This window comes from Rosa rugosa, chromosome 3 (genome assembly GCF_958449725.1).
Source record: "Rosa rugosa chromosome 3, drRosRugo1.1, whole genome shotgun sequence".
Taxonomy (NCBI): Eukaryota; Viridiplantae; Streptophyta; class Magnoliopsida; order Rosales; family Rosaceae; genus Rosa; species Rosa rugosa.
In genome coordinates this window covers 48354237-48382223 of record NC_084822.1, presented here as the reverse complement: position 1 = coordinate 48382223, position 27987 = coordinate 48354237, and the positions used below count along the sequence as shown (strand labels likewise).

General features: G+C 37.8%; 3 protein-coding genes across 4 annotated transcripts; 2 read left to right on the top strand and 1 right to left on the bottom strand.

The window, feature by feature from the left end:
• Positions 1–1292: 1292 nt before the first annotated feature.
• Positions 1293–6383, top strand: LOC133738576 (nitrate regulatory gene2 protein-like). 2 transcript variants are annotated; one of them, XM_062166136.1, is made up of 5 exons: positions 1293–1558; positions 1821–3385; positions 4178–4392; positions 4573–4796; positions 5284–6383. In XM_062166136.1, exons 2-5 carry the CDS (start codon positions 1894–1896, stop codon positions 6077–6079), a joined length of 2727 nt encoding a protein of 908 aa, XP_062022120.1. In that variant the 5' UTR covers positions 1293–1558; positions 1821–1893; the 3' UTR covers positions 6080–6383. The 2 variants fall into 2 exon arrangements, with proteins under 2 accessions (XP_062022120.1, XP_062022121.1); XM_062166137.1 differs by having other exon boundaries at positions 1293–1685.
• Positions 6384–12655: 6272 nt separating this feature from the next.
• On the top strand, positions 12656–16592 carry LOC133736545 (protein disulfide-isomerase-like). The gene is made up of 11 exons (XM_062164087.1): positions 12656–12921; positions 13467–13497; positions 13626–13913; positions 14008–14196; positions 14325–14450; positions 14845–14982; positions 15082–15201; positions 15299–15416; positions 15626–15738; positions 15993–16197; positions 16286–16592. Exons 1-10 carry the CDS (start codon positions 12749–12751, stop codon positions 16191–16193), a joined length of 1497 nt encoding a protein of 498 aa, XP_062020071.1. The 5' UTR covers positions 12656–12748; the 3' UTR covers positions 16194–16197; positions 16286–16592.
• A 3203-nt stretch (positions 16593–19795) lies between these two features.
• Positions 19796–22848, bottom strand: LOC133736546 (two-component response regulator ORR10-like). Its single transcript, XM_062164088.1, has 5 exons — positions 22487–22848; positions 22188–22315; positions 21569–21649; positions 20953–21020; positions 19796–20337 (listed from the first exon to the last, which is right to left on the bottom strand). Exons 1-5 carry the CDS (start codon positions 22638–22640, stop codon positions 20025–20027), a joined length of 744 nt encoding a protein of 247 aa, XP_062020072.1. The 5' UTR covers positions 22641–22848; the 3' UTR covers positions 19796–20024.
• Between the last annotated feature and the right edge of the window lie 5139 nt (positions 22849–27987).

Here is a 27987-nt window from a genome sequence, read left to right as displayed (position 1 = left end):
AAAGAGATTCGATCTGGTTCACCAAACCAAAACAAGTCGATCACGACCTATTCGTTGACGTTTGTTTTACACGAGCTCCATTCACTTTGCATTGCATAGCCGATTAACTGCTAAGTTGATCCTAATGAACCAACAGAAAGAAAAAACACTAATTTGACCAATCCGGTATTCAGAACTTTCAAGAAGGTCAAGTTAGATTTCTGACCATTGAAAACGGTACGTAAAGATCAAAAACCATGTGAAAAGGAAACGAGCAGCTATTTGGCTAGACCTGCGTCGTCAAATTTGACGCTTCTGCATACTAGGTTTGATGTAATAAGCAAGTTCGACTTTGCCCTATAAATAAAATTCATGGACCCTAAGTATTTTTTTGTCGTTCTGAATACTAGTCATTTTAGACCCCATTTATATTGCTATGGTTATGGATATGGTCTTGGTGTAATATGCGCGCTAAGTTGTCTTGCAAGTTAAGTTTTAATTTATTTATATTACCATTTAAAGTTCTCGATTATACTCAAAGATTTACTTTCTTATTTATGTCATTATATTTTTTAGTCGGATTGCGTTTTTACTTGATCAACAATGAATATCCTATAAAAAGCACCAAGGACATAGTTGTTTTGTTTGATTTTCCGTTTGAGTTTTACACACTTCTTTGTTTTCTCATATGAATTCATAATTTACTACTCAAACTTATAGACGGAATGCAGATTGCCGGATTCTTAATTTGCTAGCAAACTCTAGTTTTTCTTTAGATTGAGACAACGGCTTAGTTCTTTCTCTTACGTGCCCCTCACTACAACAGCTCGTAGGCATTATGATCAGGGCATATGAGTTCTCGAGGTATGCTTTCATTATGTATGTGTATTATTTTACTTAATCATAGCACGATCCTGATGATTTTATAAGTTACGTGTTTATTTATTTGGTGTTTCGTTCTAACTCATAGATGAAATTACTTACTGTAAAATCAAGTGTTTTTCAATGATTATGAAATTCATAATGACACGTAAAATCAGATACACTCAATACAGATTTTGCGTTGATTGACTAGAGATTTTGTCATTAATAAAAGTTTAGGAGCTAGAAGCAAAAAGTTAAGAATTAAAGAGTTGCAGAGACAGAAGGAAATAAAGGGCAATTATGTCAGAAAATATAGAGGCAGAGATTTTCACCCCCTTTGTCAGCGGTAAGAATAGCAGTGGTAATAACGACAAAGCTCTGTTTGTCAGTGGCGGGTTCCACGACCCTTTCTATTCACATATTCACATTCACACCCCTTCCTCTTCTCAAAAACTCTGGAAATTCAAAACTCTGGAAAATTCTGAATAAACAAAACCCCATAGCCCTGCTCTCTATATCTGTAATTCTATAAACCACCCTCACGCATCTCCACGCCCAATTTTGTTTTCTGGGTAAAAAAAGAAAAGTATTCGATTCGTAAATTAAAATTATATACTACATAATTTCTGTATCTGATAGACGATTGTTCTGCGTCTCTGCGCCTCTGTCCCCTCCTCGCATGGACAGCCATTACTCATCCCTATCCATCTCAACGGTCAGGATATGTTCCCTCCCCCATCATCACTCATTTTCATGCACCAAATCTCACTCGCTCGCACACCCATTTATTGTATCTCTCTTCTGCTTCTCACTCTTTCATCTCTCTGTGTAGCTAGCTATAGGTCTCTGTACGAATGCTATTAAGTTCTGAGTATTCGTGATCTAGGGTTTTGAGTTTCAGTATTTCAATTTTGGGTTTCTGGAAATTTCTCAAGCTGTTTTTGCCTTTGCTCACAATGCTTGGTTTGTACGGACAGGGAGGGAGGAGATGAGGTGGAGGAGCGGCGGTGGTAATTTTGTCTTCTGTTTAGGGGTTATTTGTTTGATGATATGGGCTGTGGTGTCTCCAAAGTAGACGACTTGCCGTTGGTGACTCTCTGCAGGGAGCGGAGGGACTACATCAAAACGGCGTCGGATACCCGCTACGCCCTGGCCGCGGCCCACCTAACTTATTTCCAGTCGCTCAAGCAAATCGGCGACGCGCTTTGCAAGTTCGTTGACGAGGACCTAGTCATCGGCGGCGCCGGCGGGTCGTATTCGCTGCCGGATTCTCCGGTTCTGACATTGCCCTCCGACGAAGGGAAGCCCGGGAAAGGGAAAAGCTCGTCGTCGTCTTCGATTTCACTCTCGCATAGTTTCGAGGACGTTGAAGACTCTCACTTGCATTTATCCGATTCGGATTCTGACTTGGATTCGGGTCATATCCACATTGAGAGCAGCCCCGAACCGGAGGTACCGTCTTCTTCTTATAATCAGCCTCCGAATTTTGTTTACTCTCCGAATTCATCTGGTGCTGTTTACCCTCCCGATTCCTCTGGTTATGGTTATGACCCGACTTCGTCCGGTTATGGTTATGACCCGACTTCTTCGTCCTTCGGAAATTACCCGAATTCGAATATGTATTACATGAGAAGATCAGAGACGCCGGCGCAGACGTTTTATTATGGAGAGCCGGAGAGATTTCCGGTCCAAAATGGGCCGTCGTCGGATTCCTATTCGGGTTATGGGGGAGGTGGGTTTTTCGGGTCCTCAATGGGCTCACCGGCGGCGAGGGAGGATCCGTATAATGCGCAGCCCGGCCCGCAAAAGTCGGGTCCTCCACGGGAGCCGCCTTCGCCGCCCAAAGCTTCTTCTAGCTGGGATTTCTTCAATGTGTTTGATGGTTATGACAATGGTGGTTACTTGAGTTACTTTCCGGGGAGTAGGTATGGGTATGGGAATGGGAGCTCGGCGGCGAGTAGTCCTGACTCGAAGGAAGTGAGGGAGAGGGAGGGGATTCCTGATTTGGAGGATGAAACAGAGCAAGAGCAAGAAGTGTTGAAAGAGGTTCGAAAGGAGAAGAAGAAGGCTAATGAGGATAGTGCATTTAGAAGGAATCATGACGCAGGTGAAGGGACTTCTAGGCATAGAAATTTGCAGCAGAATTCGGGTGAAGGGACTTCAAGGGGTGTGCCGAAGCAGACCAGCAGTGAGGGGAGTTCAGGGACAGTTCACTTGCACAGCAGCGAGAGTTCACTGCACTCTGTCCATGAGAAAGAGATAAAGAGCAGTCCTGATATAGATATGTCGAAAAGTCCCGAAGAAGAGCATGTGAAGAAAAAGAGGGTGAGCTTTGAATTTGAGGAGGCATCGACTATGGATGTTGGATCTTCAAAAGGGAGTAGTTTGACCACATTGTCAGTACACGGTACAAGGGACGTTCAGGAGGTTGTGAAGGAGATCAGGGATGAGTTTGAGACTGCCTCTAGCTATGGGAAAGAGGTTGCCATGTTGCTTGAGGTGGGCAAGCTGCCTTATCAGTCCAGAGTTGCTGCTCTTAAAGGTACAAGTCTAATGTATAGTTCTCTTGCTACTCTATCATGCATCCGCATATACCTCATGACATTTTTGTTTCTATGGTTGCCCATTTTAATCTAAGAGTTGCCTCAGTGTTGCAGTGTGGCTCTGCTTTTTTGCTATTAATCTAGTATTTGTCAAGAATATAGAAAAAAAAATGATGAAATGATTACAAGATTATTCCACATTTTTGCTAGATGAGTCCAAAAGTTCAGACCTTTTACAAAGCAGGATCACCAATGTGCTTACAAGATAATGATATCTTGCATTTCTTTTTCCTTGTATTCATTTCTTCAGCATTAGATATGTCATTGTAATCCAAAGCCTTGGTTTTGATAAGTAGTAGACCTTAGATCATGTTGACTTGAATTTCCAAACCTGTAGATTAGTAAGTGAATTTGGTGCAGATAGTTGTCAAACAGGGTTAATTGAATGTCTGTAGGATTCATCTAAAGGAGCTGCAGTTTCAAGATTCCAATTGATTGAACCTTTCCAAAGACACAATCTACATTTATTGTGTATACACTTTACATTGCTGTCGGAGGTTAATTTCCGGACAAATAATGTTATGCATTGATAAGTTTGCTTTGACAATCACACTGCTCCAGTTTCCTAAAAATAGATCTGAATCTTAGTTGAAAGATATCGATCCCGTTGTTTTGGCTTGCTAATCTAATTCTATTATAGTTTGTGAATTTTTTTTAATTTTTTTTTTATGATCTTTTTGAAAAAAGCATTACTCTTGCTGCTCTAATAATACTTATGCACCTATATGCAGTGATCTTTTCCAGGATCCTGTGCCTTGTAGCACCTTCCACGTTGGCTTCACATCCTCCGTCGAAGCCATCAATCAGAATGTCTTCCAAGATGATCAAGATGGCCAAAGGGTACCATGGAGAGCCTGGGAAAGATTTCAACCTGAAGTCTGGGAACCTCTCATCGACTTTGGAGAAACTTCATGCCTGGGAGAAAAAGCTATACAAAGAAGTTAAGGTAAGAAAACAATAAAATTGGCTGCCTCTAAATCCAGTTTGCTTAGGACATTCTGACTCAAATTCTTTTTTATATGTCTATATCAGACTATCAGTGTTTGTTGTCAACTTCCTTGACTCTTTAAGTGCCTTATGCATGCTTCTGTTGACAATATTTTAATACATATTGGTCTACCTTTAGGATGAAGAAAAGCTACGGGTTGTCTATGAAAAGGAGTGCAAGAGATTGAAAAGACTAGATGATCATGGAGCTGAGTCAGCTAAGATTGATGCTGCACAGGCTTCTGTCCGAAAATTGCTTACGAAAATTAATGTTTGTATCAGAGCTGTGGATACCATATCGAGCAGGATACATAAGTTGAGGGATGAAGAATTACTGCCCCAAGTAACGGAATTGATTCATGGGTAATGAATTGCTTCAACCTGCTGTGCTGTTTTGTTGTCAGTCATTTTGCATTAGGCCAACTTATAGTCGGCAGTATGTCGTGCTTCAATTTCTTTATCTTATTGCCCTTTTATGGGTAATTTGCATATAGGAGTTGATCTGCTAAGGTTTAGTCTCTCAATAGTTAAAAGCTGGTAGTTATCCCCACATGAATGTTTCTGCTAGTGATTCATTTTTGGTCCTACTTTAATCTTGCTGTAGTGAATATGGTGCTCTGATTGGGTCACTTTCCCATGCATGATCCCTTTACGCTTTGAGTGATTTATGAGTCGATGACAGTATTAGTCAATTTTTGTTTAGTTGCAGCGACTTTAAACTGGTCCATGTTTAGTTGCTTCTATATAATGAAGTTCAGGGGAAAAGTTGAAAAGAGACATCCAATTAATCTAGTTTTTCATTTAATTTTGCGGGATTCAATTGTTGATAGTAAAGCCTTTTTATCTGCAGATTGATAAGAATGTGGAAATCCATGCTTAAATGCCACCAGAAACAGTTCCAAGCTATTATGGAGAGCAGAATTCGATCCCTTAAGGGGAATGCCAGCCTTCGGAAAGATTCTGGTTTGAAAGCTACTCTTGAACTCGAAATGGAGCTTCTGAGTTGGTGCAGTAACTTTAACAATTGGGTTAACACCCAGAAATCTTATGTACAGTCCTTAAATGGTTGGCTTTTAAGGTGCATCAATAGCGAACCTGAAGAAACTGCCGATGGAGTTGCCCCGTTCTCCCCAAGCCGGATCGGAGCTCCTCCTATTTTTGTAATATGCAACGATTGGTTCCAAGCAATGGAAAGAATTTCACAGCAAGCAGTGGCAGATGCTATGTATGATTTCGCGTCAACCTTACATCAGTTATGGGATAGGCAGGATGAGGCACAACGTCAAAGGGTGAAGGCAGAAAACCTCTCCAAGGATTTAGAGAACCGACTTAAGAAACTGGGCATGGAGAGGATGAGAAGGGAGCATGGCCATGCAGCATCATCAGATAAATCTGCTCGCTCAAAGACTACTTCTGAAAGTGGAGTTTCAGCACTGGATGATCTAAAAGTGGATTTGGATTCAATGAGGAAGAGATTTTCCGAGGAGAAGGCGAGGCACAAGGAGGCCATCAAAATGGTTAACAGTGCTGCTTCCAATAGTTTGCAGACAGGTTTGATTCCCATATTTGAGGCTTTGGGTAGTTTCACTTCAGAGGCATTGAAGGTTCACGAGCAGGTGAGAGTTCAAAATGTCGGAGGCTCATAGAGAAGTAGCTTAGCTCCTTAATTATATGTATAGTCAGTTCAGTCCCTTTAGATTGATACAATTTAGAATGGTAGATTAGCTGAGAAGAGAAAAGGGTGCTACATATAGAAGTGAAATTAGGCTTTTATGACAGAGAGGTTTTAGAAGATGCTTAGGAGAAGGAATAGTAGGGTTTTAGAATCCCTTGGGTTGCTTGGAAGTTGATTCATTTCGCATTTTGACTTGATATCTAGTTCTCCAACAACCCCTTTTATTGTACAGAAAATTGAAAATTCATTCATTGGTTGATAAAATTGGTTTTTTAGGTGGCTGTTTTGTGGTCTGTTTTTGAAATTTGTGGACATCCCCCGTCGCTTGGTGTAGTAGAGAAACTAGAAAGTTTTGAATGAAGGTGCTTTCTACTGTCTTATTCTTGGTTGATTTCTTATGCTTTTGTTGGCGATTTTTGTTAACTTGCGCATTGATGAAAATTGTTTAGGGCCGTTATAGTTGTGAACTTGAGCTAGGGGATCTTACCATTCATGGAGTTTTCAGCTTTCAGTGTCGAGTTAAAACTGCAAATTGATTTCAATATCAGCAATGGTCAACTGTGAATTGAGTGATTGGTTGCGAATCTTGCGATCAATGCAACAAAGCAAGAACAAAATTTCACTTTGAGGTCTGCATTCCCTTGAGCTTTAGTCAAGCTTGACTATTATCTCGCTTTGTCACATTGTCCGCAGTTTGTGCAATGATAGTAGTTAAAATTAAGACTACATTCAATGTTTCATTGGAAGCAAGTACATTACGATTAAGGATCGCAACTATCCCATCCCTTTCTAATGAATTTGTTATAAGTAAAGGGAAGTTGGCTTCTGAGGAGCTTGTGAAAAAAAAAAAAAAAAATATATATATATATATATATATCAACTACTAATGTAATGAAAGTTATTTTTCAGAAGAAAATAAAGTAAAAGAAGACATTTTTTTTAGGGAAAAAGATGCAAACCATACCCGAGTTTCTTTCCATTAGTAACTTTGGTACCTCAACTTAAAAAAATGTCAGATTAGTACCTGGCGCTCACTCTCTGACCCAACATAATTACCTGGATCCCATTTCGATGTTAGGCCGTTTGCCACGTGGCAATTTTTTAGGGGTATTTCCATCCGTTTCAGTATTCCCGCCACTAAGTCTGCTCATACCTGTTTTGTGGGCCCTTTGAAGCCTATTTGCGCCAAATTTGGATGGAAAGCAAATTTTGACCAAATTTCATACAACATTGGTACCTGAACTTCATTCAAACCGCTTAACATTCTAATAGCCCCAAAATGACCAAGAAATCAAACAACACATGTGCTAACATTTGTCCATAACAACACATATTTTCATACTAGAAGACATGTCCATTGCCACCAAAGTCATGAAATAAAGCACATGTCCCAAGGCATATTCAACAACTGAAAATGCCAATGTTTAAAGGCACCTAAACAACAAAAATGGCATGTCTAACTAAAACCATTTCAGAACCAGTCTAAAAAAAGTCTTAGTGTAGCATTAACATCATAATCTGGTTCCTGCAAAACTACATCATGTACTCATTCATCTGAACTTGGTGGGCTTGGGGGTGCATTTTGAGGCTTGGGTCTCCTATGAGCAAGGGATTTGAACCTTCTAGCTCTGGACTGGGGCTGGGATCCCCCTTCTGGGGCAGATGATGTAGTCTGGGACTACTAGGTAGCCACATAATCCACTTGGGGCCCTTGGTCACTATGAGATTGAGGCTGCACAGGATCAGCAGTTTGGGAAGGCATAGGCTCTGGCTAGGGAGGCATATGCATGCATAGGCTGAGGCTGGGCTTCTGCATTCTCAGTAGGTTGGGTTTGTACATTCTCATTGGGTCCCTACAATAACAAATAGTTTACCAACTATTGCACATTCCACTACAAACAACACTTCTAACCATTTAATTCACCTAGAAAGAACTCAAAAATATCCCAAAATCATACCTGATTTCTCTTTTGGCAGGTCATCTTATTGTGGCCTTTCTGATGGCAAATCCCACATTTTACCTGAGAGTAGTAGACATTTGGTAGCTTGGTTGTTCCATGAGGTGGAGCCACCTCACCTACAACCCAACAAAGAGCTTGTGAAAGTTAGTAAAAGTGAAGTAACCAACTGAACTGAAATTGGACAAGTAAAACACCTCACCTGGTTCTTTGGTCCTACTCATTTTAGGCCTGCCAGGTTGTCTTCTATACAAAGGAGGCGCAGTTAACCTATGAATCTTTTCCCACTCCTTCACTCCGGCAATTGGATGCATAATTGGGTCATAGGCTTTCATGTATGTCTCCTTGGTATAGTAGGCATTTACAAAGTCATCAGGGCTCATTCCTTTTGAGTAGATGGCTGATATTGTATGGCCACAAGGTAGGCCAGATACATCATACCTTCCACAAGTGCAGGACTTGGCAACTAAGTGTTGTGCAACCACCCAACTCTGACATCCAACCCCTCTTCCTTGTACCTCATACCTCCATAGACTTGATGCAATTGGCCTATACTCATGGCTTAAGTTTGCACTTTTCTTCAACAACTTTTCCACTCTTGGTCCTACCTTACACTTCTAATTAGGACCATAATGCCTACGGTTTGCTAACCTTACCATTGTTGCTGTTCTGATTTCTTCCAGACATGATCGTATAAGCTTCTTCCTTGCTCCCAAAATGCTCTTGTTAAAGCTCTCAATGTGGTTGTTGAGAAGGAAGTCACATTTGAACTTAGGATGGAAATGTGACTTCGACCAGTGAATTGCAGGCCTGTCATGCATCACTGCCATGCATTAACTGAGCTTTTCTTCAAATCTTCCATTGCTTATCTGAAAGTGTTAATAGTACAGCTTCTTGCCACTGCCCTAAGCTTTTGTTTCAACTCCAGCCCTACAATCAATTCATAATTAAACATGCTTAGTTTGAAACACACATAAGCTATGACAAACAATTTTAGAAGTTTAAAGTTCAAATATTAGAACCTGTGTGTCCATCACTCTTAAAGTTATTGTGAATATGTCTGACATAATGCTTGTGTGCAGCATCTGGGAACAATTCTTTGATGGCCTGCTCCTGTCCCTTTTGCTTATCACTCATAAAAGTGTAATGTCCACTGTGGTATATATCCAGATCATCCTTAAAAAATTCCAGAAACCATGTCCAAGACTCCCTGCCCTCTCCTTCAAAAATTCTAGAAACCATGTCCAAGTCTCCCTGCTCTCTGCTTCCACTATGGCCCAAGCTACATGGTAAATCCTATTATTTCCGTCAATGCCAACAACTGAGAGCAGCTAACCCTTGTGAACTGTCTTCAAGTGACAGCCATATAACCTTATGAAATATGAATGGCCTGCAGCCATGCCTCTATCCAGTCTTTAGAGCTTCTATACAGATGTAAATCCTCTTAAATCTAATCATCTCTCCATCCAACTCAGTCTGAATCCAAACTGAGGTACCAGGGTTCCTTTTCTTGAGCTCATGAGCATAACTCTTAAGAAAATAGTACTGGTCTTCATAAGTGCCTTGTGCTAGTTTCCTGGCTCTCATCCTTGCCCTATAGCACATCTGGTATCCAACCTCCATCCCAAAATCCTTATTGATAGCATTTTGCATGCCTTTTCTAGACCAGTTGGGATTAGTCATGAAAATGATTGATACTCCTCTGCTATAAATGGAGCATGCATCTGGTATACCTTCTTCACAATGCTATTGCACATATGCTCAAGCTGTAATGACCTAATATAGATTGTTGGATTGTCAAGATCAGTACTTGAAGCATAAACCCTCCAAGGACACCCTGGTGAAGTTATACACCTTTTACACACCTTGTCAATAAACACGAGACAAAATAGTTAATGATATAGTCCACAATTAGAGTTCACAAATTGAATGAAAAATAAAACTAGGAATAAAGCAAATAATGTTGTTTCTTGCTCACCTTGTGTCTAGTGTTGGTTGGGTATCTGAGTTTCTTTTTTGTCAGAACAGAATGCTTCCTAATAGCATTCTTGAAAACCTTAGAATTGGCAAACTCCATTCCCAGCTCAAAGCTAGGGTTCTTCATGTCTTCATTTGCTTTGAACTCTCTCCAGTTGGAATACATTTTCCTGCACTTCACAGGAAAACTCTCTCTATCTTCACCCTCATCATCTGAAGAGCCATGTAAACTACCAAATTTATCACTTTCATTCCCATTGTCCTCTGAAATGTTCCCCTCAAAGCCCATATCATCCCATTCATTCACCCTAGATGGATCACCATCAACATTCTCAGCAAATTGGTGGTCATCAACCTCACTGTCCAACTCAATGTCAGAATCTCTGATCCCATCAAAATTGGGGTCATCAGAATTAGTTGAACTTGAATCCCAATCTTCCTGTTCTGGTTGGCTCCCACCCTTTGATGTCCTTTCTCCTTGCCTAGAACATTGTCCCCCCAGACCTGGTTGCATATCTAGGCAGAACAACCTTCCTTAGCCTGCCTTTCTTTTTCTTTGGAGCAGGAATGTCTTTATCTTGCACCTTCTATTTCCCTTTGTCTAAAGTTCTTCTTTTCCTTGATTGTTTCTCACAGCCTGGCCCATCAACATTCCCTGGCCCATCATCAGACCTTGGGCCATTAATTATGGTTGTTTGGCCCATCATCCTTACCTGGCTATCCACATTCCCTAGCCCATCATCAAACATTGGGCCATCATCCTTACCTGGAACATCATCATCCTCTGCAGTGTGCTCTTCGATTGGCCCTTCATCACCTGACAGGTCCACAACTGGAGGCCCTTCATCATCCTCATCTTCACTAATGGACAATTCTTCTACATCATTAATCCACCAGTTCATGAAAGAGGTGTGATCTAAATCCTCATCATACTTCTTCAGCTCTTCTGCACTGAATACCCTCATCTCATTTTCACAAACTATGTACAACTCCAGCAGCTTGGTCCTAGGGGAGACATACTTGTACATGTCCACTGCCTCCATATCATTCATGACAGGCAGGTATCATGTCCCTTCCTCACTACCAGGAATTTGAAACCAGAACTGAATTGGAGGTGCCTGGTATCCCATATCATAGGCCCGATAATGAAGGCATGTCATTGAGACCTTGTCAGGGTCAACCCCATCAACATACAACACTTCCCCTCCTCTGTAACTCTTATCTAAACCCTTGTTACTGTAAAACCTCCATCCATGATATATCTTCATGGTGAACAAAGTTTCATTTGCATTACACATTACATAGACAGTGTCAGTAATCAAAGCACAAATTAACTGTAAATGTATTCACTTTAGATGCATTACACATAGTTACTCCCTAATCTGTCAGTCTCTAATTTAAGGTTTCACCACATCGACAACAAATAAACCATATAAAGCCACAGAAAGGCTTAAAGAATCAAGATAAAGTCATCGAGTAAAAGTGAAAAACTTTTAGGGGGGACCATTTCAATTTACCTTCATATACATGTGGCTCCCCCATACACATGAAAATATCTCCAAGTTCTGTCCATGGAATCAAATCAAATCTTCCTCAACCTTCTTTTCCTCTGTTGTTCAGTGGTGTCTGAAGCGAATCTTTGTCTTAGCAGTGAATGAGAGAACAGAGAGGGAAAGTATAGATGCGATTTGGAGAGAGAGGTTGAAAGTGATTCCAATTGGGGGAAAACAGAACGGATAAGTTTAGGTTGCCCGTGTGAATAGACTGAAATACCCTCCCAAATTTAAAATAGAACTAACGGCGTAACCAATCATTGAGGTACCCAAGTTGACGAAGTGGTGTTAGCTCAGTGGTTAAAGCACCCACTACCTAATGACGAAGTCATGGGTTCGAGTCACCATAGGAGTAGGAGTGAAATCATTTGATCCTCTTAAAAAAATAAAAAAAATAAAAAAAATAAAAAAAAAATACCCAAGTTACTAATGGAAAGAATGTCGGGTATATGGTTTGCATTATTTATATATATATATATATATATATATATATATATATATATATATATAAACTCGCATTTTCTAAATTAGAAAAACAGTCAATTATGAAATTAATCTCACCAATATTAGAAGAAAATTAATTTTCAATTAATGCCAAATCCATTGAAGAGAAGCGTTTTATGCTTTTCTTAATTACAGATTTAGAAAAGCAAAGCCGTTTTTCAAAAGATATATTTGCAAAACAGAAAAGAAATCTATTATCATATTTAAATCATTTGGATCCTCTGCAACCCAAACCCACAGACGAATAGCCACGAAGGCACACATTATGACGTGTCACGTCTCCATTGGGTCAGCCCCGTCAGTAATCTAAGCCATGGACCAAACCCGCGAGTCAAAAATGCGATAAATAGCTTGGACAGTTCCAAATAAATCCCGATCCGTGACGAGCCGAACCCAATCATAGTCCCCCACGTGGAAAATCGACGACATGTACAGCGAGTACCGCACAATCAAACACTCGCGCGAGTACTGAAGGTAAAAACGTCCACGAGAGTGTCACGTGTGAGCACCATGTTTTGTCTCGTTCTCTCTCTAACCCGATCTCTCACACTCTTCCGCTCTCCATAAAAACCCCGAAGGCCAGAGAGAGAGAGACTCTCAGAGACTCTCATAGACCAAATCGAACCGTACCACCACCGAGCTCCGGCTATGGCGTCCTCTAGGGTTTTGCTCTGCTTCTCCTTGCTCGTCGCTCTGTGCTTCACTGCGATCCACGCCGACGAGGCTGATTCGAAGGAGTTCGTGCTCACTTTGGACAGCTCCAACTTCTCTGACACTGTCAGCAAGCACGACTTCGTCGTCGTCGAGTTCTACGCCCCATGGTAATATGCACAATTCACAGCTCGATCTTTTTGTTTCGTTGATTCGGTTTGATTTGAATCGGTGTTTGTTTGCTCTGTTTTTTTTGGTTAATTGTGTTTTGGCGTTTGTGGATCTGGAATTTGATTAATTCGTGGTTTGGATATGCATTTCTAGAGGAATGAATTCGCAATTCGCATCTTAGATTTGGTTTTGCTGCTGGAATTTTGGTGAATATAGGTGGATTTAAGTTCAAGGTTTAAGCTAGTATATCTTGCTGCATGCAGTGGTTGAATATGGCCTAATATCATTTGTAGATCGCAAATTCGGTGGTAAATGCTTGATTTAGCGTTTTGTTTATCTATTTTGCGAAATATTTGTACCAAACCAACATAATATGAGTATCATGCATATGTAAGTGCTTATCTACGCTGAAGAAAGGAGATCTTCATATTATTCTGAGTTATGAATTGATATATTTTGTACATTGTTAGAGAAATTATATCGTGTTAGTTGTTTTCAGGTTTATGAATTCTGTCTTAATTTTGATTTCTTTGTGTTCTTATAGGTGTGGCCACTGCAAGAAGCTGGTTCCAGAGGTACGGAAATGTTTATTGTTAATTTCTACAAAGCTTTTCGTTTGCATGCTATTCAGAAATGACGTTTTCCTGATTCTTTTGTGATCATCTGACAGTATTTTCTTTATCTTTCTTTTGGTGATGTGTAGTATGAAAAAGCTGCATCTATCTTGAGCAGTAATGACCCACCAGTCATTCTAGCAAAAGTTGATGCAAATGAGGAAGCAAACAAAGGACTTGCTTCTGAATATGATGTTAAGGGTTTCCCCACAATCAAAATTCTAAGAAATGGTGGGAAGATTATCCAGGAATACAAGGGTCCTCGTGAAGCCGATGGTATTGTTACTTATTTGAAGAAACAAAGTGGTCCAGCTTCTGTTGAAATAAAGAGTGCTGACGATGCAACTACTGTTATTGGTGAAAAGAAGATAGTTGTTGTAAGTGTTCCTTGTCTGATTTTGTTTTGTGATTTGATTTAATCTCCCTGAGGATTATCAGTTGGTATATTTCAGTTCTTTCATATCTTTGCAGGTTGGTGTGTTTGACAAGTTCTCTGGAGAGGAGTATGAGAAATTCTTGGCTCTAGCTCAGAAATTGCGTTCAGATTATGAATTTGGTCACACTCTTGATGCAAAGCACCTACCCCGTGGTGATTCATCTGTGACTGGGCCAGTAGTTAGACTGTTCAAGCCATTTGATGAACTTTTTGTTGATTTCAAGGTATGACAGACTTTCTGCTATATTATAAAATATATAGGGTGGGTATTAAGGATAAGATATGGGTGTCTATATATTGATATATACATGTATATCATTGACAAATATTAATGAGGTAACCATGCTTTCAGGAATTCAATGTAGAGGCTCTAGAGAAGTTCATTGAAGAATCTAGCTTGCCAGTTGTTACAGAATTCAACAATGACCCAGACAACCACCCTTTTGTTATCAAGTTCTTCAATGGTCCAAATGATAAGGTATATTGTATATTCTCTGGCATGATTTAATTCCTCCTTTTCAAATCGACTCCTGCTGGTGAATCCCGGTCTACAATGTTAGTTAATATGTTCTGGTTCTGTTTATTACAATGTGATGTTGTATGTTCAGGGTCACCCAAATTTTCGTCAATCTCTATACCAAGTCTCTAGTGTCTTACAGAACCGAACACCAAACTAAGCGGAATAATGTGAATCAGGGGTTTTGATGTTTTAATATTCACATAACTCAAACTTGTTGTCATAATCATTTTGAGTCTGCTCTTAAATTGGATTAATTCATTATAATACGTCTTTCAATTAAACCGCAAAATGCTTTATCACAACTTTCATACTGTGATAGGCAGTCCCCTAACTCGAGTTTTGGACTTCGTAGGCTATGTTGTTTCTGAACTTCAGCAGTGATGTTGCTGATGCTTTTAAATCAAAGTATCGTGAAGTAGCTGAGAAATACAAAGGAGAAGGCATAAGCTTTTTAGTTGGAGATCTAGAGGCTAGTCAAGGTGCCTTCCAGGTAATATTTTTTACTCAGCTAGTCTTTATATACTGTGCAAATGCAGACATGTTTATTATAGGTTAATTGACATGTTAAATGGTCAATTGTTATGAACAGTACTTTGGACTTAAAGAAGACCAAGTGCCTCTCATCATCATACAGACCAATGACGGACAAAAGTTTTTGAAACCACATTTGGAGCCAGATCATATTTCAGTTTGGGTGAAGGAATACAAGGTGAGGCTTCTACTTCTGTCTTGCAAGGGATCATATTAAATTTTCCAATTTTAATTCTTTAGCATTGAGACCTATTGACTGAAATACACACTTGCAGGATGGGAAAGTATCACCATACAAGAAGTCTGAACCCATCCCTGAGAAGAACGATGACCCTGTTAAAGTTGTAGTCGCTGAGAGCCTCCAGGACATCGTTTTCAAGTCTGGGAAAAATGGTGCGGGCATTATGTTTCTTAGTGTTCTTTTCTCTTTTTCCAAAAAAAAAAAAAATTATCTGCAAGTGTAACAGGTAGAATTTACCTAGCAAACAAGGAGGAAGTAGGGATTGGTTTTGGCCATACGATGATGAAAGCAAACAAACTCCATACATGCTTGCTTTATGGTTATGCTAGGATATGTGTATAATATTTTGTTTACTATGCAGTGCTGCTTGAGTTTTATGCTCCATGGTGTGGACACTGCAAGAAGCTTGCACCAATCTTGGATGAAGTTGCTGTATCATTTGAAAAGGATCCTGAAGTTGTTATTGCAAAGTTTGTAAGTTTTATCATCCTACTCTGCTTTTTTCTTTTTCCATGATCATCATTGTAATCATAGAAAATCAAAATGGTGATCCTTATGTACAATGATGCATAGATGTGCTACCAAACCATTTGGTTTCTAAGAATGCGCATGCCTCAAATTGTGGGATATGTTTTCCACATCTTCTCCTTCCCGTTTCTGCAGATGTTAATGTTGTGTTGCTAAAGAGTTTTTCTTTATGTTATTCATTTCTTGCATTGCCTTTCCAGGATGCTACTGCAAATGATGTCCCAAGTGAGTTCGATGTGAAATACTATCCCACTTTGTACTTCAGGACAGCAAGTGGAAAGCTCTTGTCCCATGATGAGGAGGACAGGTCCAAGGAAAGCCTCATTGCTTTCATCGAAAAGAATCGGGACAAATCTGAGACTAAAACTGAGAACCAAGAGTCCTCAAAAGATGAGCTCTAAAGAGGTAAACTCAGCTCTTTGTTTAGAATTGGATTACTACTACTTATCTCGTGTCTCTGTTGTTAAATGTAATGGATTTTACTGTTGAACAGGACGACAACCTTTGATGGAGAACAGACATTAGGGCTACTAGTTGGATATGATGGCGGCAGCTACAATCTGACTTTCAGAGATTGGTAGAGCATAAAAGCAATATCTGACTTACCTCCCTATGTCACTCCCATCCCGTAGTTATAGTTATGTGTTCCTTTTCTTTACCTGAATAAAATGGGAGGTGCTTTCAACAGCTACAATAGTTTGAAGGATAGCGTAGTTGTGATAGTGTGCAGTTTTGTTGATGTAGTGACCCTTGAACGAGTTTAATTTACTAGTGTTTGAAGTTACTATATTCACTGTTTCCATCATGAGTTGCAATGGTCTGATTTTTTATACAACAAGCATTCCTCATAATAATAATAATAATAACAAGATGCAACAACTAACAAGCTCTCTCTACTTGTTTATGTTTTTGTTAGGGTAAATTCTTTTTATAATGTCTGAGATATGACTAATTTGACACTTTGGTACCTGACACTTTGGTACTTGACACTTTGGTCTAAAATTGCATTTTACACGAACGGACCGAATCTGTCGAACCGGAACCGTTCGTATTTATAATGGTAAATTGCAGTTTTGGATGACTTAACGATCACCAAATTGGCTGAAATTTTGTAAAGGTGATCTATACACTAGGACCTAAAAAACTGAACGGTTAAGATGTAAAAATGTGGCCGGAAAGTGGTCGAAAACAGGAAATCCGTACCGTCCGCTCGGTACGGACGTCCGCACCTGAGACGGACTATATATATATATATATATATATATATGCATATGTGTATGTATATATATGCATATGTGTATGTATATATATGCATATGTATATGTACACACACACATATATACATATAAATATATATAAAAAGAGAGAGAGAAGAATAAAAATATACACACACATATACATACATATATACATACATACATATATACTCACACACACACACACACACACATACATATATATATAAAGAGAGAGAGAAGAATAAAAAATATATATACATACACACACACACATATATATACATATGTATAAAAGAGAGAGAGAGAAGAATAAAAAAAAACAAAAAAAAATAAGTGAGGGGTAAAATGGTAATTTTGGATCAAATTGTGTGAAATTTGAATGTTTTGGGAGTTATCTGTTAAAATTGGAATAACAGGGACTGAACTGTCGACGCACCAAAAGTTAAAGGGGGGACCAGTAATTTTCCCTTAAAAAAATATACATATATTTTAATTCGGGCGGTTCGTTTTTTTGTGGTCGGTTTGAATCACAAAACTGGGCTCGAACCGGAAAAATTCAATTTAGTTCGATAAATGAAGTTTTCAGTGTTTTTTGCAAGCGGTTCGGTTACAGAACCGGAATTCCAGTCCAGTTCGGCCGGTTTTTGAGTCCAAATCGGTTTTGTGCCCAACCCTACTCAAAATTATATATCTTTGTCAAAACACATTATTTTTTTTAACTTTTTCAAAAGTGTTCCTTGGTGTCCAGAAAACAATCTCAAACTTGTCTAGTCACTGTTACTGATATTGGTTAAGAAGTTCATGCAGGTAACATATGTCGACCTTTGTCAACAAAATATTTACGAAATAAACTTCCACAAAATACTCATTGGTAGAAGTTCCAAAGATTTTGTAGTGCAGTGATGGATGCTACATGTTTTAAAATGATCTTGTTTTTTGAGTAAAATGAGGTCAGCCCTTTATTGAAAATGAAGGATTACAACGAAACGATGCCAAAAAACATCAAGAAAGAAATAAACAGTACGAAATGAAAAAGATGCAAACATTGCATCGGAAATACAATAAATAAAAAAGCAAGAAATACGATAATTGAAAATGCAAGAGGAACTACGTCGAAACGCATCGCTGATTTTACACTACAGATTGCAGCTGTGTAGTGATTTGAGTAGTCGGTGGTTTGACTACCCATGCAACTCCAACGCACAAATTGACAAAAGCCAATTTGGCACCGGAATGAGGGCACTCTCCCACCTAAAGATCGAAGCCGGCCAAGGGTGTCAGAACATGGCCATGTTGGCAGACGATCTTTCACGAACAGGTACCATAAACTTGGGTCTCAAATCCAATACTAACGCACAAGAGTCCCAAACCAATCAAGCAACTGATCCCAGATCCGGACCCGTTGCCAAAACCACCCGGATCCGGATCCGGATCCGGATCCTTCTGCATAGCCGCCAGCGTGATCCCTGATTGCCAGCCCACCACCACCGCCGGCTCAATCCCTGATCATCAGCCCACCATCGACGTGGAGAATTCAAAGAAAGAGCATGAACCAAACTGCACAAACAAGACCAAAGACCAGAATCACCATGATCCCATAATCCCCCAACAGTCGAGCTCGAAGAGAATACCCAGCCGTCGTTACCATCAGTCAGAACACCATCGCGGACGACCTCCGAAGACCATGATTGGCCTCGCACTTCTTTAAGGCCAGTACTCAGAGCCTCCGTCCCCGAGTCTCCATAAGCAGATGTTTTGCAACGCCCACCAACAAACATCCTCTGTCGGCCAAGATCTCGACAAACCGCCCCATAGCAGAAGGCAGGGAGAATAGCAAGAGACGGACCAAAGCCCGTGAATGACTCCATTGAAGTGGAGTAGATACAGGGAAGGACGAACTCAAGGGAGATGCCGCCGTCCTAAACCCTAGCAGAGCTAGGTCGATATAAACAACGCAATTTGATTTTTCTTATTAATTTAAAATGATCTTGTTACTTACACTCTTTTTTTTTTTTTTTTGAGAATTATTACTTACACTCTAATTAGTCATTTGTGTTGGTTTATTAATAACAAAATTATTTATTTATTTTCAAAAGTGATAAACAAAAATAGAAAGTTAAAAATTATAAACGAATTGTCCAAGTCCGTGAAAATTGGACTCTGATTTCGTCTTCAACCAAAGAAAAATAAAATCTAAGAATATGATTTCTGCCAAGTCCGTAACTTTATTATTTTTTTTTTTTTTTGAGAATGAATATGTTTTAATTCATGAAACAAATTTTGCCGATGAAAACCTAGTCAATAGATTTCATTTATATTTCTCAATTTAAATAAATGGTTTTTGCCAACAAAAGTGTCCTGAGTTAGTTGTTCTATTTATATAGTTTAATTTTCCGAAGAATATATGTCGGCACTATTTATGGAACAACAATATGAAGTTTCAAATCTAATATGCATGTTGGAACCAATCAGCCGAAGTGGTATTAAACTAATAATGTCATGCATGGAACCAATCATATGATTATAAGCAATATGTTATTTTGAAAATAACCTTAATGCCATAGCCAATATGCATGTTGGAAAGCCAGAGGTCGTAGCTAGAGGCAGAGCGTTAATTTCCAGATCTGAAAGTTGCTGGAAAGAATGACGTTTGGTTTCGGCCATGACTCAAGTACGTAATTCATCGTATTTTGAACAAACACTTCAACTCCAGATCAGAAACAACGCAGTGATCTCGGTTAGAAAATCATTACATCAGAAGCCAAGCATCACTTCAATGGTTGAAGGGTTCATAGCTATAGAGAATCTGATATTAATAGGAGAAGAATGCAAACTTGGCAGCAATTAATTAGTCCTCCCCCATAAACTTGATTATGATCATATACCACCAAACAAATACATACATATGTTTATATTATTATATAAGACTATCACCACTACCGCCAATACCAACACCAACACCAACACCACTAGTACTAGTAGTAGATCTATGGTCTATGCTACAACTAAACCTTTCATCTTGGGTATTCTCTCTGATGTTTCAGTAGTTACTGCCTTCCTCTTGCTAATACTACTAGCATTAGTATTATTCATCACGCTACCCTTATTGATCTCCTCATTGATTTTGCTTTGGCCATCGTGATCATCATCACCGATCTCCTCAACTACGAGATTGTTGCTACCGTCAATGCTGCTATCACGAGAAGAAGGTTGGTCAAGGGTTTTAAGCAAGTAAGGCTGAAGCTTCTTCAAATCTGATATCTGAAGTGGCTTTAAGAGAAACTCCTCAGCCCCTTCTTCCAAGCACCTGCACCAAGTCGTATTCGATCAGTTTTAGTTAGATCACTATTTACTTGGGTAGTAAAAGAAAATTTTCTAGCGGAAAACGTTACTTGTACTGTTTTAAATGAATGCGGAATTCAAATAACAACACGACCATCTCCAATGGATATGTCAATTGACAGATGGCAATTTCTAACGGTAAGTTTTGACAGAAATGACAATTCAACCCATATGTTAAAGCTGAGGTGGAAATAACAGATGAAGGAGATCTGTTATATTTGACATAGCACTGTAGCATCTGTCATTTATTTTCTTGAATTGTTTATAAATAGGACCCACACACATTCAAACTCTTTAGGCATTCTTTATAATTTATTTATTACATTTAATGATAATTTTTGTTGAAAATAATAAAAAAAAGGAGAGGATGACGGAATGAAATGAAATATGGGATGGAGGGGATGATTTGCAAATTGACAGTCTGCCAGGTAAGCTGTCAAACTTGAATTTGACTTGTTGGTTTTGACATCTCTGGTGGAGATGCTCTAATGATAGTGTTATTTACGCTCAGAAACTCTTGAGGTTTGCAAAAAGTACCAGCAAAATAATTGTAATCAGAAAATTAAGCGCAGAAACTTACATGTTAATTCTTGAAGGAACATTCTCTGATGACATGACTACGACTGGTATATCTTTCCAAGAAGATCCCTATAACCAAAGGACTAGTATAAGCAAGAAAATTTCAATGTGGGTTCCCAAAAAAAAAAAAAAAAAAAATCTTTTTTTTCTAAACTGTCTTAGGGCTAGTTTGGGATTACTGTAACTTAAAAAAAAAGAACTGTTGCTATTATGTTGTAAGAATAATCAGCTGTGAATTAAAACAGTTTCGTGTTTGGTAAATAATATTTTTAAAAGTGTTGTCAATACATAAAACAACTTTAGAGCATGTTTTGATCCACCGCAGCTTCTAAAATCACCTTTAGGCTGCTATCTAAAATCTGCTACCAGTGACCTATAATTTTCAATTAACATGTTTTCTATTTATTTACCAAACACAATAAAATCTAAAATTTTAAACAAAAACTGATTTTTTTTTTTTAAAGCAAAGCAATTCCAAACGGAGGCTTAGCTAAGCAAATCTATTAGGGCACCAGTTATTTATATATGTTAATAAATCAATCACTACAAGATTAAGAAAGAAACAAGAACAGTGCGTTGAAGAAATTATGGTAGTTATGTCGGTTATAGTGGTTGACCTTGACCCTTTTCAGCAAATCATAGCCGCTCATCCCGGGCATACAGTAGTCTGTCATGATCAGATTGATGACTTTTGAGCCCTACAGCGTTTGATTCAAATTAAGAAATGATTAGTACGTTAACACATAATTAGCAGCTCCTGTTTAAGGTGTGAGAGGCAAAGCCTGACAAAAATCTGGTACCAAAAAATAATACCAAAATATCACTCTACAAAATGTGTCATTATCAATTACTCGCTCCTCTTCTTCTGATTCTTCACAAAAAAAAAAAAAAAAGGACTGGAATGGAATCATTTCTCTAATAAAGTAATAAACCTAACTGTCTAACATGGGTACAACTTCAATGTTCGCATTTATGGTACAAGCAGGTCATATCAGAATCCAAGCAAAATTGGGTCCATTACCATTTCCAAGCTTTAGCCTTGTTCAAATTCAGTACTAGGCTTTGCCCATTTTTCATATGATAGGTCATCCATCACCCCCATCTCATATTTAGATCCATTGTCAGATACAAGATTCCAAGCACTATATTATTTTTCCCAGGAATTTTCTAACAAATTATCCCATGCAACAGAGATTTATCAGGGAATTGAGATGATTAAGAGCTAGAATTCCTCACCTCTTGTTCTGATGACGACTGCTGAGGATATGGGGAAGTGAATGAAGATGAATCTGTAGGTTTTTGGTCATCATGATCAATCAAACCCAGATATTTAAGAGCTTCATCCCCAGAGTCCACACAAGTCACTGCTTACCACAGAAAAAGAAAAAAGAAAAAAGAACAAAAACAACCAGATAATCAAAATCAAATACTAAAACACAGCTAACCAAATTAATAACAGATGCAAATATCGGATCATCAACAAACAAACAATCGCGATATTCTTGATGTCATGTAATATATGCAATGATATATACCTTTGTATGAAGAACCTTTGAGGAGCCTCTCCAATAGCTTCCTGTCTATAACACTGTCATCTACAGCCAAAACATGGAAATGTTGTTGTTGCTGCTGCTGTTCTTGTTGTTGCTTGGAGTCTGCAACATCGGATAATGACTTCATCACCTCCATCTTTAGAGTAGAAGCTGATGAGATATTGAAACTGAAGCTTAACTAGCAAGCCTCTTGGATTTCAATGGCCGTTAATACAGAGTCTTTGGCTGCTGCTTCTGTATATTCCTTGTATATATACCAATGCAAAGCTTAGTTTTGCAGAGAGAGAGAGAGAGAGAGAGAGAGGCGTGCCTAAAGGGAATGAGAGGTGGTCTGTGATTATTCCTTATTAAGTTGGTGGGTGTATATCATATATATCATGACAATGAACCAAATGAAAAATTGCTTTTTCAATTTTTTGAAATTTCTTTTTCAAGATGTTGTTTTGTTGTGTGAGTGTCATGAGAGTCATGTGTCATGCATGTGTTTTCTCTAGTGTTCTCTCATGTTTAATCTCTCTCTCTTCCTCCCTCTCTCTCACTAGATTCTCTACTCCACCGCGTTGGTACAACCACTCATATCTTGTTCTCTTTTTTTCTCTCTTTTTCTTTGTTTGATTGCCAAGGAAAATCCGGAGATCTATCTCATAATTTTAATCCAAAATTTGGTCATGATGATGATGAAAAGGAGTTGATTTTGGGGGTGCAAATTGGATTTGATTAGGGAGCTAGGGATGGGACTTAGACAAAAGTGGTTACCACTTGCTTACTGCAGCTAGATCCTTGGCTTCAAAGCGTTGGAATCAAAAGTATTGAAAATTACGTGAAGGCCTAGTAGCCTAGTTACTTTGTTTAGAAATGTAGTGTGGTATGTAGGATTCATGGAATGTACGTGTGACGATCAAGTTGCCATGAATAATGGAATCACGGAAACGCATGAGTATTAAGCCTGCTTAAGTTTTTCTTATCACCTCTATTTTAGCCTATAACCTACGATTCTTTACTTTCATCTAAGTGAATAGCAAATTAAGAGCGTGAACTATACATTATGTTATTATACGTACTACAGTGTAGTTTCTTTTAGAGTCAGCTTCTTCATGGTGAATTAGGAAAATAGAGCATCGTCGATCCGCAAATCTAGTAAGTAGCCACGCTCACGATCTTCTAATTAATCTTAAAATTATATAAAATATATTGAGAATAATGTCTCACATCATAATTTGTAACATCTCCGATCAAAGATTAATTATAAAGTATTTAATCTTTTCTTCCATTACCGAATTATTTTGAGTCGAATGCTCAAATGCACTATAAACTACAGATCATGGAAGAAATTTGGGACCCGTGCGAACAATGTGGCTATATTTCAAATTCTGAACTTTCTCAAGTCTGTTATACGGTAAATTTCATAATATGGTATAAACTAAAGTATATTAGTTCCTAGACTCTCCGCAACTTGTATAAACTAAGTACATTAGTTCCTATGATATGGTAAGGTTTTAATAATGCTTTTAAAGTCGGTATATGAGACTCAACTATAGGAACAAAACAGATAAGAGATTCCATACGATGTTTGATTGGATTTTTTAGGTAAACATGGTGTCATATATATTGCATAAGAATAGTTAAAACACATTAAAATATTTCATGTCGATTGAAACGACCAAAATGGAAGATCTTACTATTCTTGACAAACTAATTAAGCATGATAAAATCTACAAGGGACCACAACAAATACTAATTTGATGATAAATGTCAATCAACCACCTAGTAGAGTTATTGCTTAAGATTGTTTTAGGGGGCTCATTAGTTTGAAGTTCATAAACTTTTATAATATTTTTTTAACATCTCTATACGTTAGAGATTATAGTCTAATATTCAATTGCATACTTCCCATTCATACGCTAGAATACTGAAAGCAGTTACACTATTACAATAGAAGATGAATTTTTTTAATGAAATTGGAGTAGATGAAAAATAGTGATGCCAAAAATGAGAACGAAGCAAACATATATTTTCTAATGAAATTTATTGGTTCTTGACTTCTTGTCTCATTTTTCTAATCTCGTTTCTTATGCCAATGAAATTCAAATTTATAACCACTAATTAATCACCATCAAATTGGGTCAACTATAGAGTAATATACACATGCTATCATAGTATGGTATATATGGGATGAATAATACTATCCAATATTCATGATTTTAATCTTGTGGGGTGAGGGGACATGAAATAAATAAAGGTTAATGGTGGGGGCGCCACAGAGCAAATTGAAGATCTTATGTGGGCCTTAGAAATATAATCTTTTTCTTGCTGGGGGGTCCAAATTTTAGCCTTGTGCTGCAAAATCTTCCAAAATTCGAATCTGTTCCCATCGAGGGTGTCCAAACAAGAAATGTTGATTTCTCTTTAATGCTCTCTCTTCTGTTATCTGTTCTCTGTGAGAAGTCTGAGGGATCATATTCATATCGCTAGCTCTTGTTGTTCATACCTTTTCATACTCGAGTAGGAGTAGGACCTTCCTCTAAGCTTGTCTGCCAAGTCTTGGTTTCACCATGTGTATCCCTAATTATACGCTTTTGTTTGGCTGCTTCACACTAGACTAGTGTCACTACTAGAAAATTGGCTACTAGCCACCCCCTTATTAGACACACTTTTGTAACAGTATCATTTGATAGAGCAAATGACACCCTTTGTTATTTTCTGTTTCATTTGTCTAATAGATACACGTAACCGTAACAAATCAAAATATTTAGACTTATTAGATACTAATATCAGTATGTATCTAAGAAAAGATAATAGTAAATAAATAAAAATATATAAAATTAATAGACCACACCCTTATCCATATGTTTTGTTTGCACACTGTTATTATAACCGTGACTTTCAATTTCTCTCACTGAAATCCGTATCAATATTTTTATCAAATATACATTTTTTTACGTAGAAACATATTTATTATGATGTTATTTACTTTAAATAGGTAAATATATTTTATTTCACTAAAAAAAAAAAGATAAATATATTCTATCTAAATCCAAAAGATATATATCAGAGACATTTTTGATTGTGTAAGTCCTTTGGTTGGCCCTTATACACTATAAAAGCAGGGCATATATTGTTTACTTCGAAATGGTTTCAATCAACGGATGGTGTTCCCCTCTTTTAAGAATTTCAAATAATAATTAGTTTTCACTGATAAGTTTGGTACGAAAGTTTCCTGGCTTCATGGAGAGGAGTAACTACAGATTAATTTTTAGGTCTGATGAATTCTGGGCAGTTGCCTCCTAAAATTCAATTCAGTTATGTTGTTTATGTTGGCCATAGAAAGATATATGAAAGAATGAGCCGCATCTCATGCAATAAAATATATATATATATATATATATATATATATATATACAGATCCTATCAAAAGCGGAGCTCCGCTTTGAAAATTAACGTGTGAAGTTCGAGTTTTGGGTCACTTTTCGATCGCATATCCACATCTCGACCGTTCAGTTTTTAGGTACTAGTATATAGATCGTCTCTGCAAATTTTCAGCCAAAATGATGATTGTTAAGGCATTGATAATTGCCTTAAAGCTAGTACGGTTCAGGTTGACAGATTCAGTCCGTCCATTGGTTTAAGCGAGTTAGATACCTTAACGATCATCAATTTGGCTGAAAATTTGCAGAGATGATCTATACACTAGTACCTAAAACCTGAACGATCAAGATGTGGATATGTGACCAAAAAGTGGCCAAAAACTCGAACTTCACACGTTAATTTCAAAGCGGAGCTCCGCTCTGGATTGGATATGTATATATATATATATCAGAAATATTTATCAAAGATATTTTCTTTATAAATGAAAAAAAAGAAGAAGAGAGAGGATGTATAATTGTTTTAGGTTTCTTACTCTAGATAAGGATAGTGGGTTTTTGGTTTCTCAACTCTAGATAAGGATATTGAGTTATTTAATCTCTTTCTTTCGCACGAATTTTCTTTCTACAATTAGGGTTCTTCTCTCAAGCACTCAAGAAGCTATCTGTGATTACTCTTGAAGTTGAATTGGAAAGTCTAATTTGCTGCAATCTTCTTCATCACCAGGTATTAGAACCATTTAAATCCAATCTTGATTAATTCTTTTGAGATATAAGCAATACTCCTAATTGATCTTGACCGAATTATTTTCTACAGATTAGACTGAGCTTTAGCAGCATCAGATCGACATGCATGGTCATCCATGGTTGATTGGCTTCTTTGTGATTATGATTCCTACTTTCTTCTATTTCATACTCTGTGACCTTATGAGTTGGTCAACTTCTTTCTCATTTTGATCTTTTTCTATAGGCCATGACAATGGGTGGATAGTTGAGCAAGAAAATGGCTGGAAAAAGAGAAAGAGAGATGCAAAGATAAATGGAGAAAGAAAGAATTGCCGGAAAAAGAGAGGATTTTGTCGCCGGAATCGGGCAGTTGAATATGACCATAATTAAGTAAAAAAGAAATAATTGACTTCGAAAAAAAAAGAAAAAAGAAATAAAAATTAATACTGTATAAATGAAAATATATAGATAATAAAAAAAATATTTCATATTTTGATAAATATACAAATAAAAAAAATAAAAACATCCAAAAAAAAATACAAATAAGGAGTGAAAAAAAATTAACGCAAAATAATAAAATAGAAAAAAGGGAGATACTGAAGTCCTGAGCGTGGCTTTTGGTTAGTGGAACCTGCTATAGAGAATACCCATTTTCATTTCATGGCTGCACCGTACCTAATGAGTTTTAGATACCCTTATTCGTATTATTTAAAGCAAAAGATACAGAAAAAATTCTGTATTCTATGAGGCCTTTTCTAGTAGTGTGTGACCACTCAAAACTGTTGGACTCATACTCAGTTTCAATTTTCTTGTGTCTACAATGTATCACGACTGTAGTGTTATAGATGCGAACTGTTCATCTTTCGTGAATTCGTACACAAAAAAAATCAATATCTGATATATATGTACTTCAGTACTTGTACGAATTACGATCCACCCAGATCTAATTGCAGATGCCTAGCCTTTTCTTTTCTTTTTGCTTTTGAAAACATATACAAGGATCACACTCAACAGCCCCAATAAGTTCTGGAAATCTGCCGACTAATAATAAGAAGCTGTCGACTCTCTTCACAGAAAATTCAACAGCTACATTTTCAGCCTCATACATCTTGGAACTTAGTCAATCTGAAATATCAGAATCTTTATACAAAAGCAAAGCGTGTTTGTTAGTCATCTCTCTTTTCGCTTATTATTCCTCAGACTGTTTTGTAAATTATATATATATCTGAGCACTGTATATCACAGCTGCTTTGACTAAATGAAAGCAATATGGGACCTGTAATTCTCATTAGAAATCTAGAAGATATTTCTGTTCTTGACCATGTTTTCATGGCTTTCCCTAATCAGATCATGCATGAAGAAAATCATATGAGATGAGATTTCACTAGATCTTCC

What these genes read in the sequence shown, in the direction of transcription:
- LOC133738576 (XM_062166136.1), top strand. Translation starts at nt 1,894, where the DNA reads ATGGGCTGTGGTGTCTCCAAAGTAGACGACTTGCCGTTGGTGACTCTC. An exon ending in CAGAGTTGCTGCTCTTAAAG is followed by an intron (nt 3,386 to 4,177) that starts GTACAAGTCTAA and finishes ACCTATATGCAG; the next exon opens with TGATCTTTTCCAGGATCCTG. An exon ending in GTAACGGAATTGATTCATGG is followed by an intron (nt 4,797 to 5,283) that starts GTAATGAATTGC and finishes TTTTATCTGCAG; the next exon opens with ATTGATAAGAATGTGGAAAT.
- LOC133736545 (XM_062164087.1), top strand. Translation starts at nt 12,749, where the DNA reads ATGGCGTCCTCTAGGGTTTTGCTCTGCTTCTCCTTGCTCGTCGCTCTG. An exon ending in TCAATGGTCCAAATGATAAG is followed by an intron (nt 14,451 to 14,844) that starts GTATATTGTATA and finishes TGGACTTCGTAG; the next exon opens with GCTATGTTGTTTCTGAACTT. An exon ending in AAGTTGTTATTGCAAAGTTT is followed by an intron (nt 15,739 to 15,992) that starts GTAAGTTTTATC and finishes TTGCCTTTCCAG; the next exon opens with GATGCTACTGCAAATGATGT.
- LOC133736546 (XM_062164088.1), bottom strand. Translation starts at nt 22,640, where the DNA reads ATGGAGGTGATGAAGTCATTATCCGATGTTGCAGACTCCAAGCAACAA. An exon ending in ATTTGCTGAAAAGGGTCAAG is followed by an intron (nt 21,021 to 21,568) that starts GTCAACCACTAT and finishes CTTTGGTTATAG; the next exon opens with GGATCTTCTTGGAAAGATAT. An exon ending in GTTCCTTCAAGAATTAACAT is followed by an intron (nt 20,338 to 20,952) that starts GTAAGTTTCTGC and finishes GACTTGGTGCAG; the next exon opens with GTGCTTGGAAGAAGGGGCTG.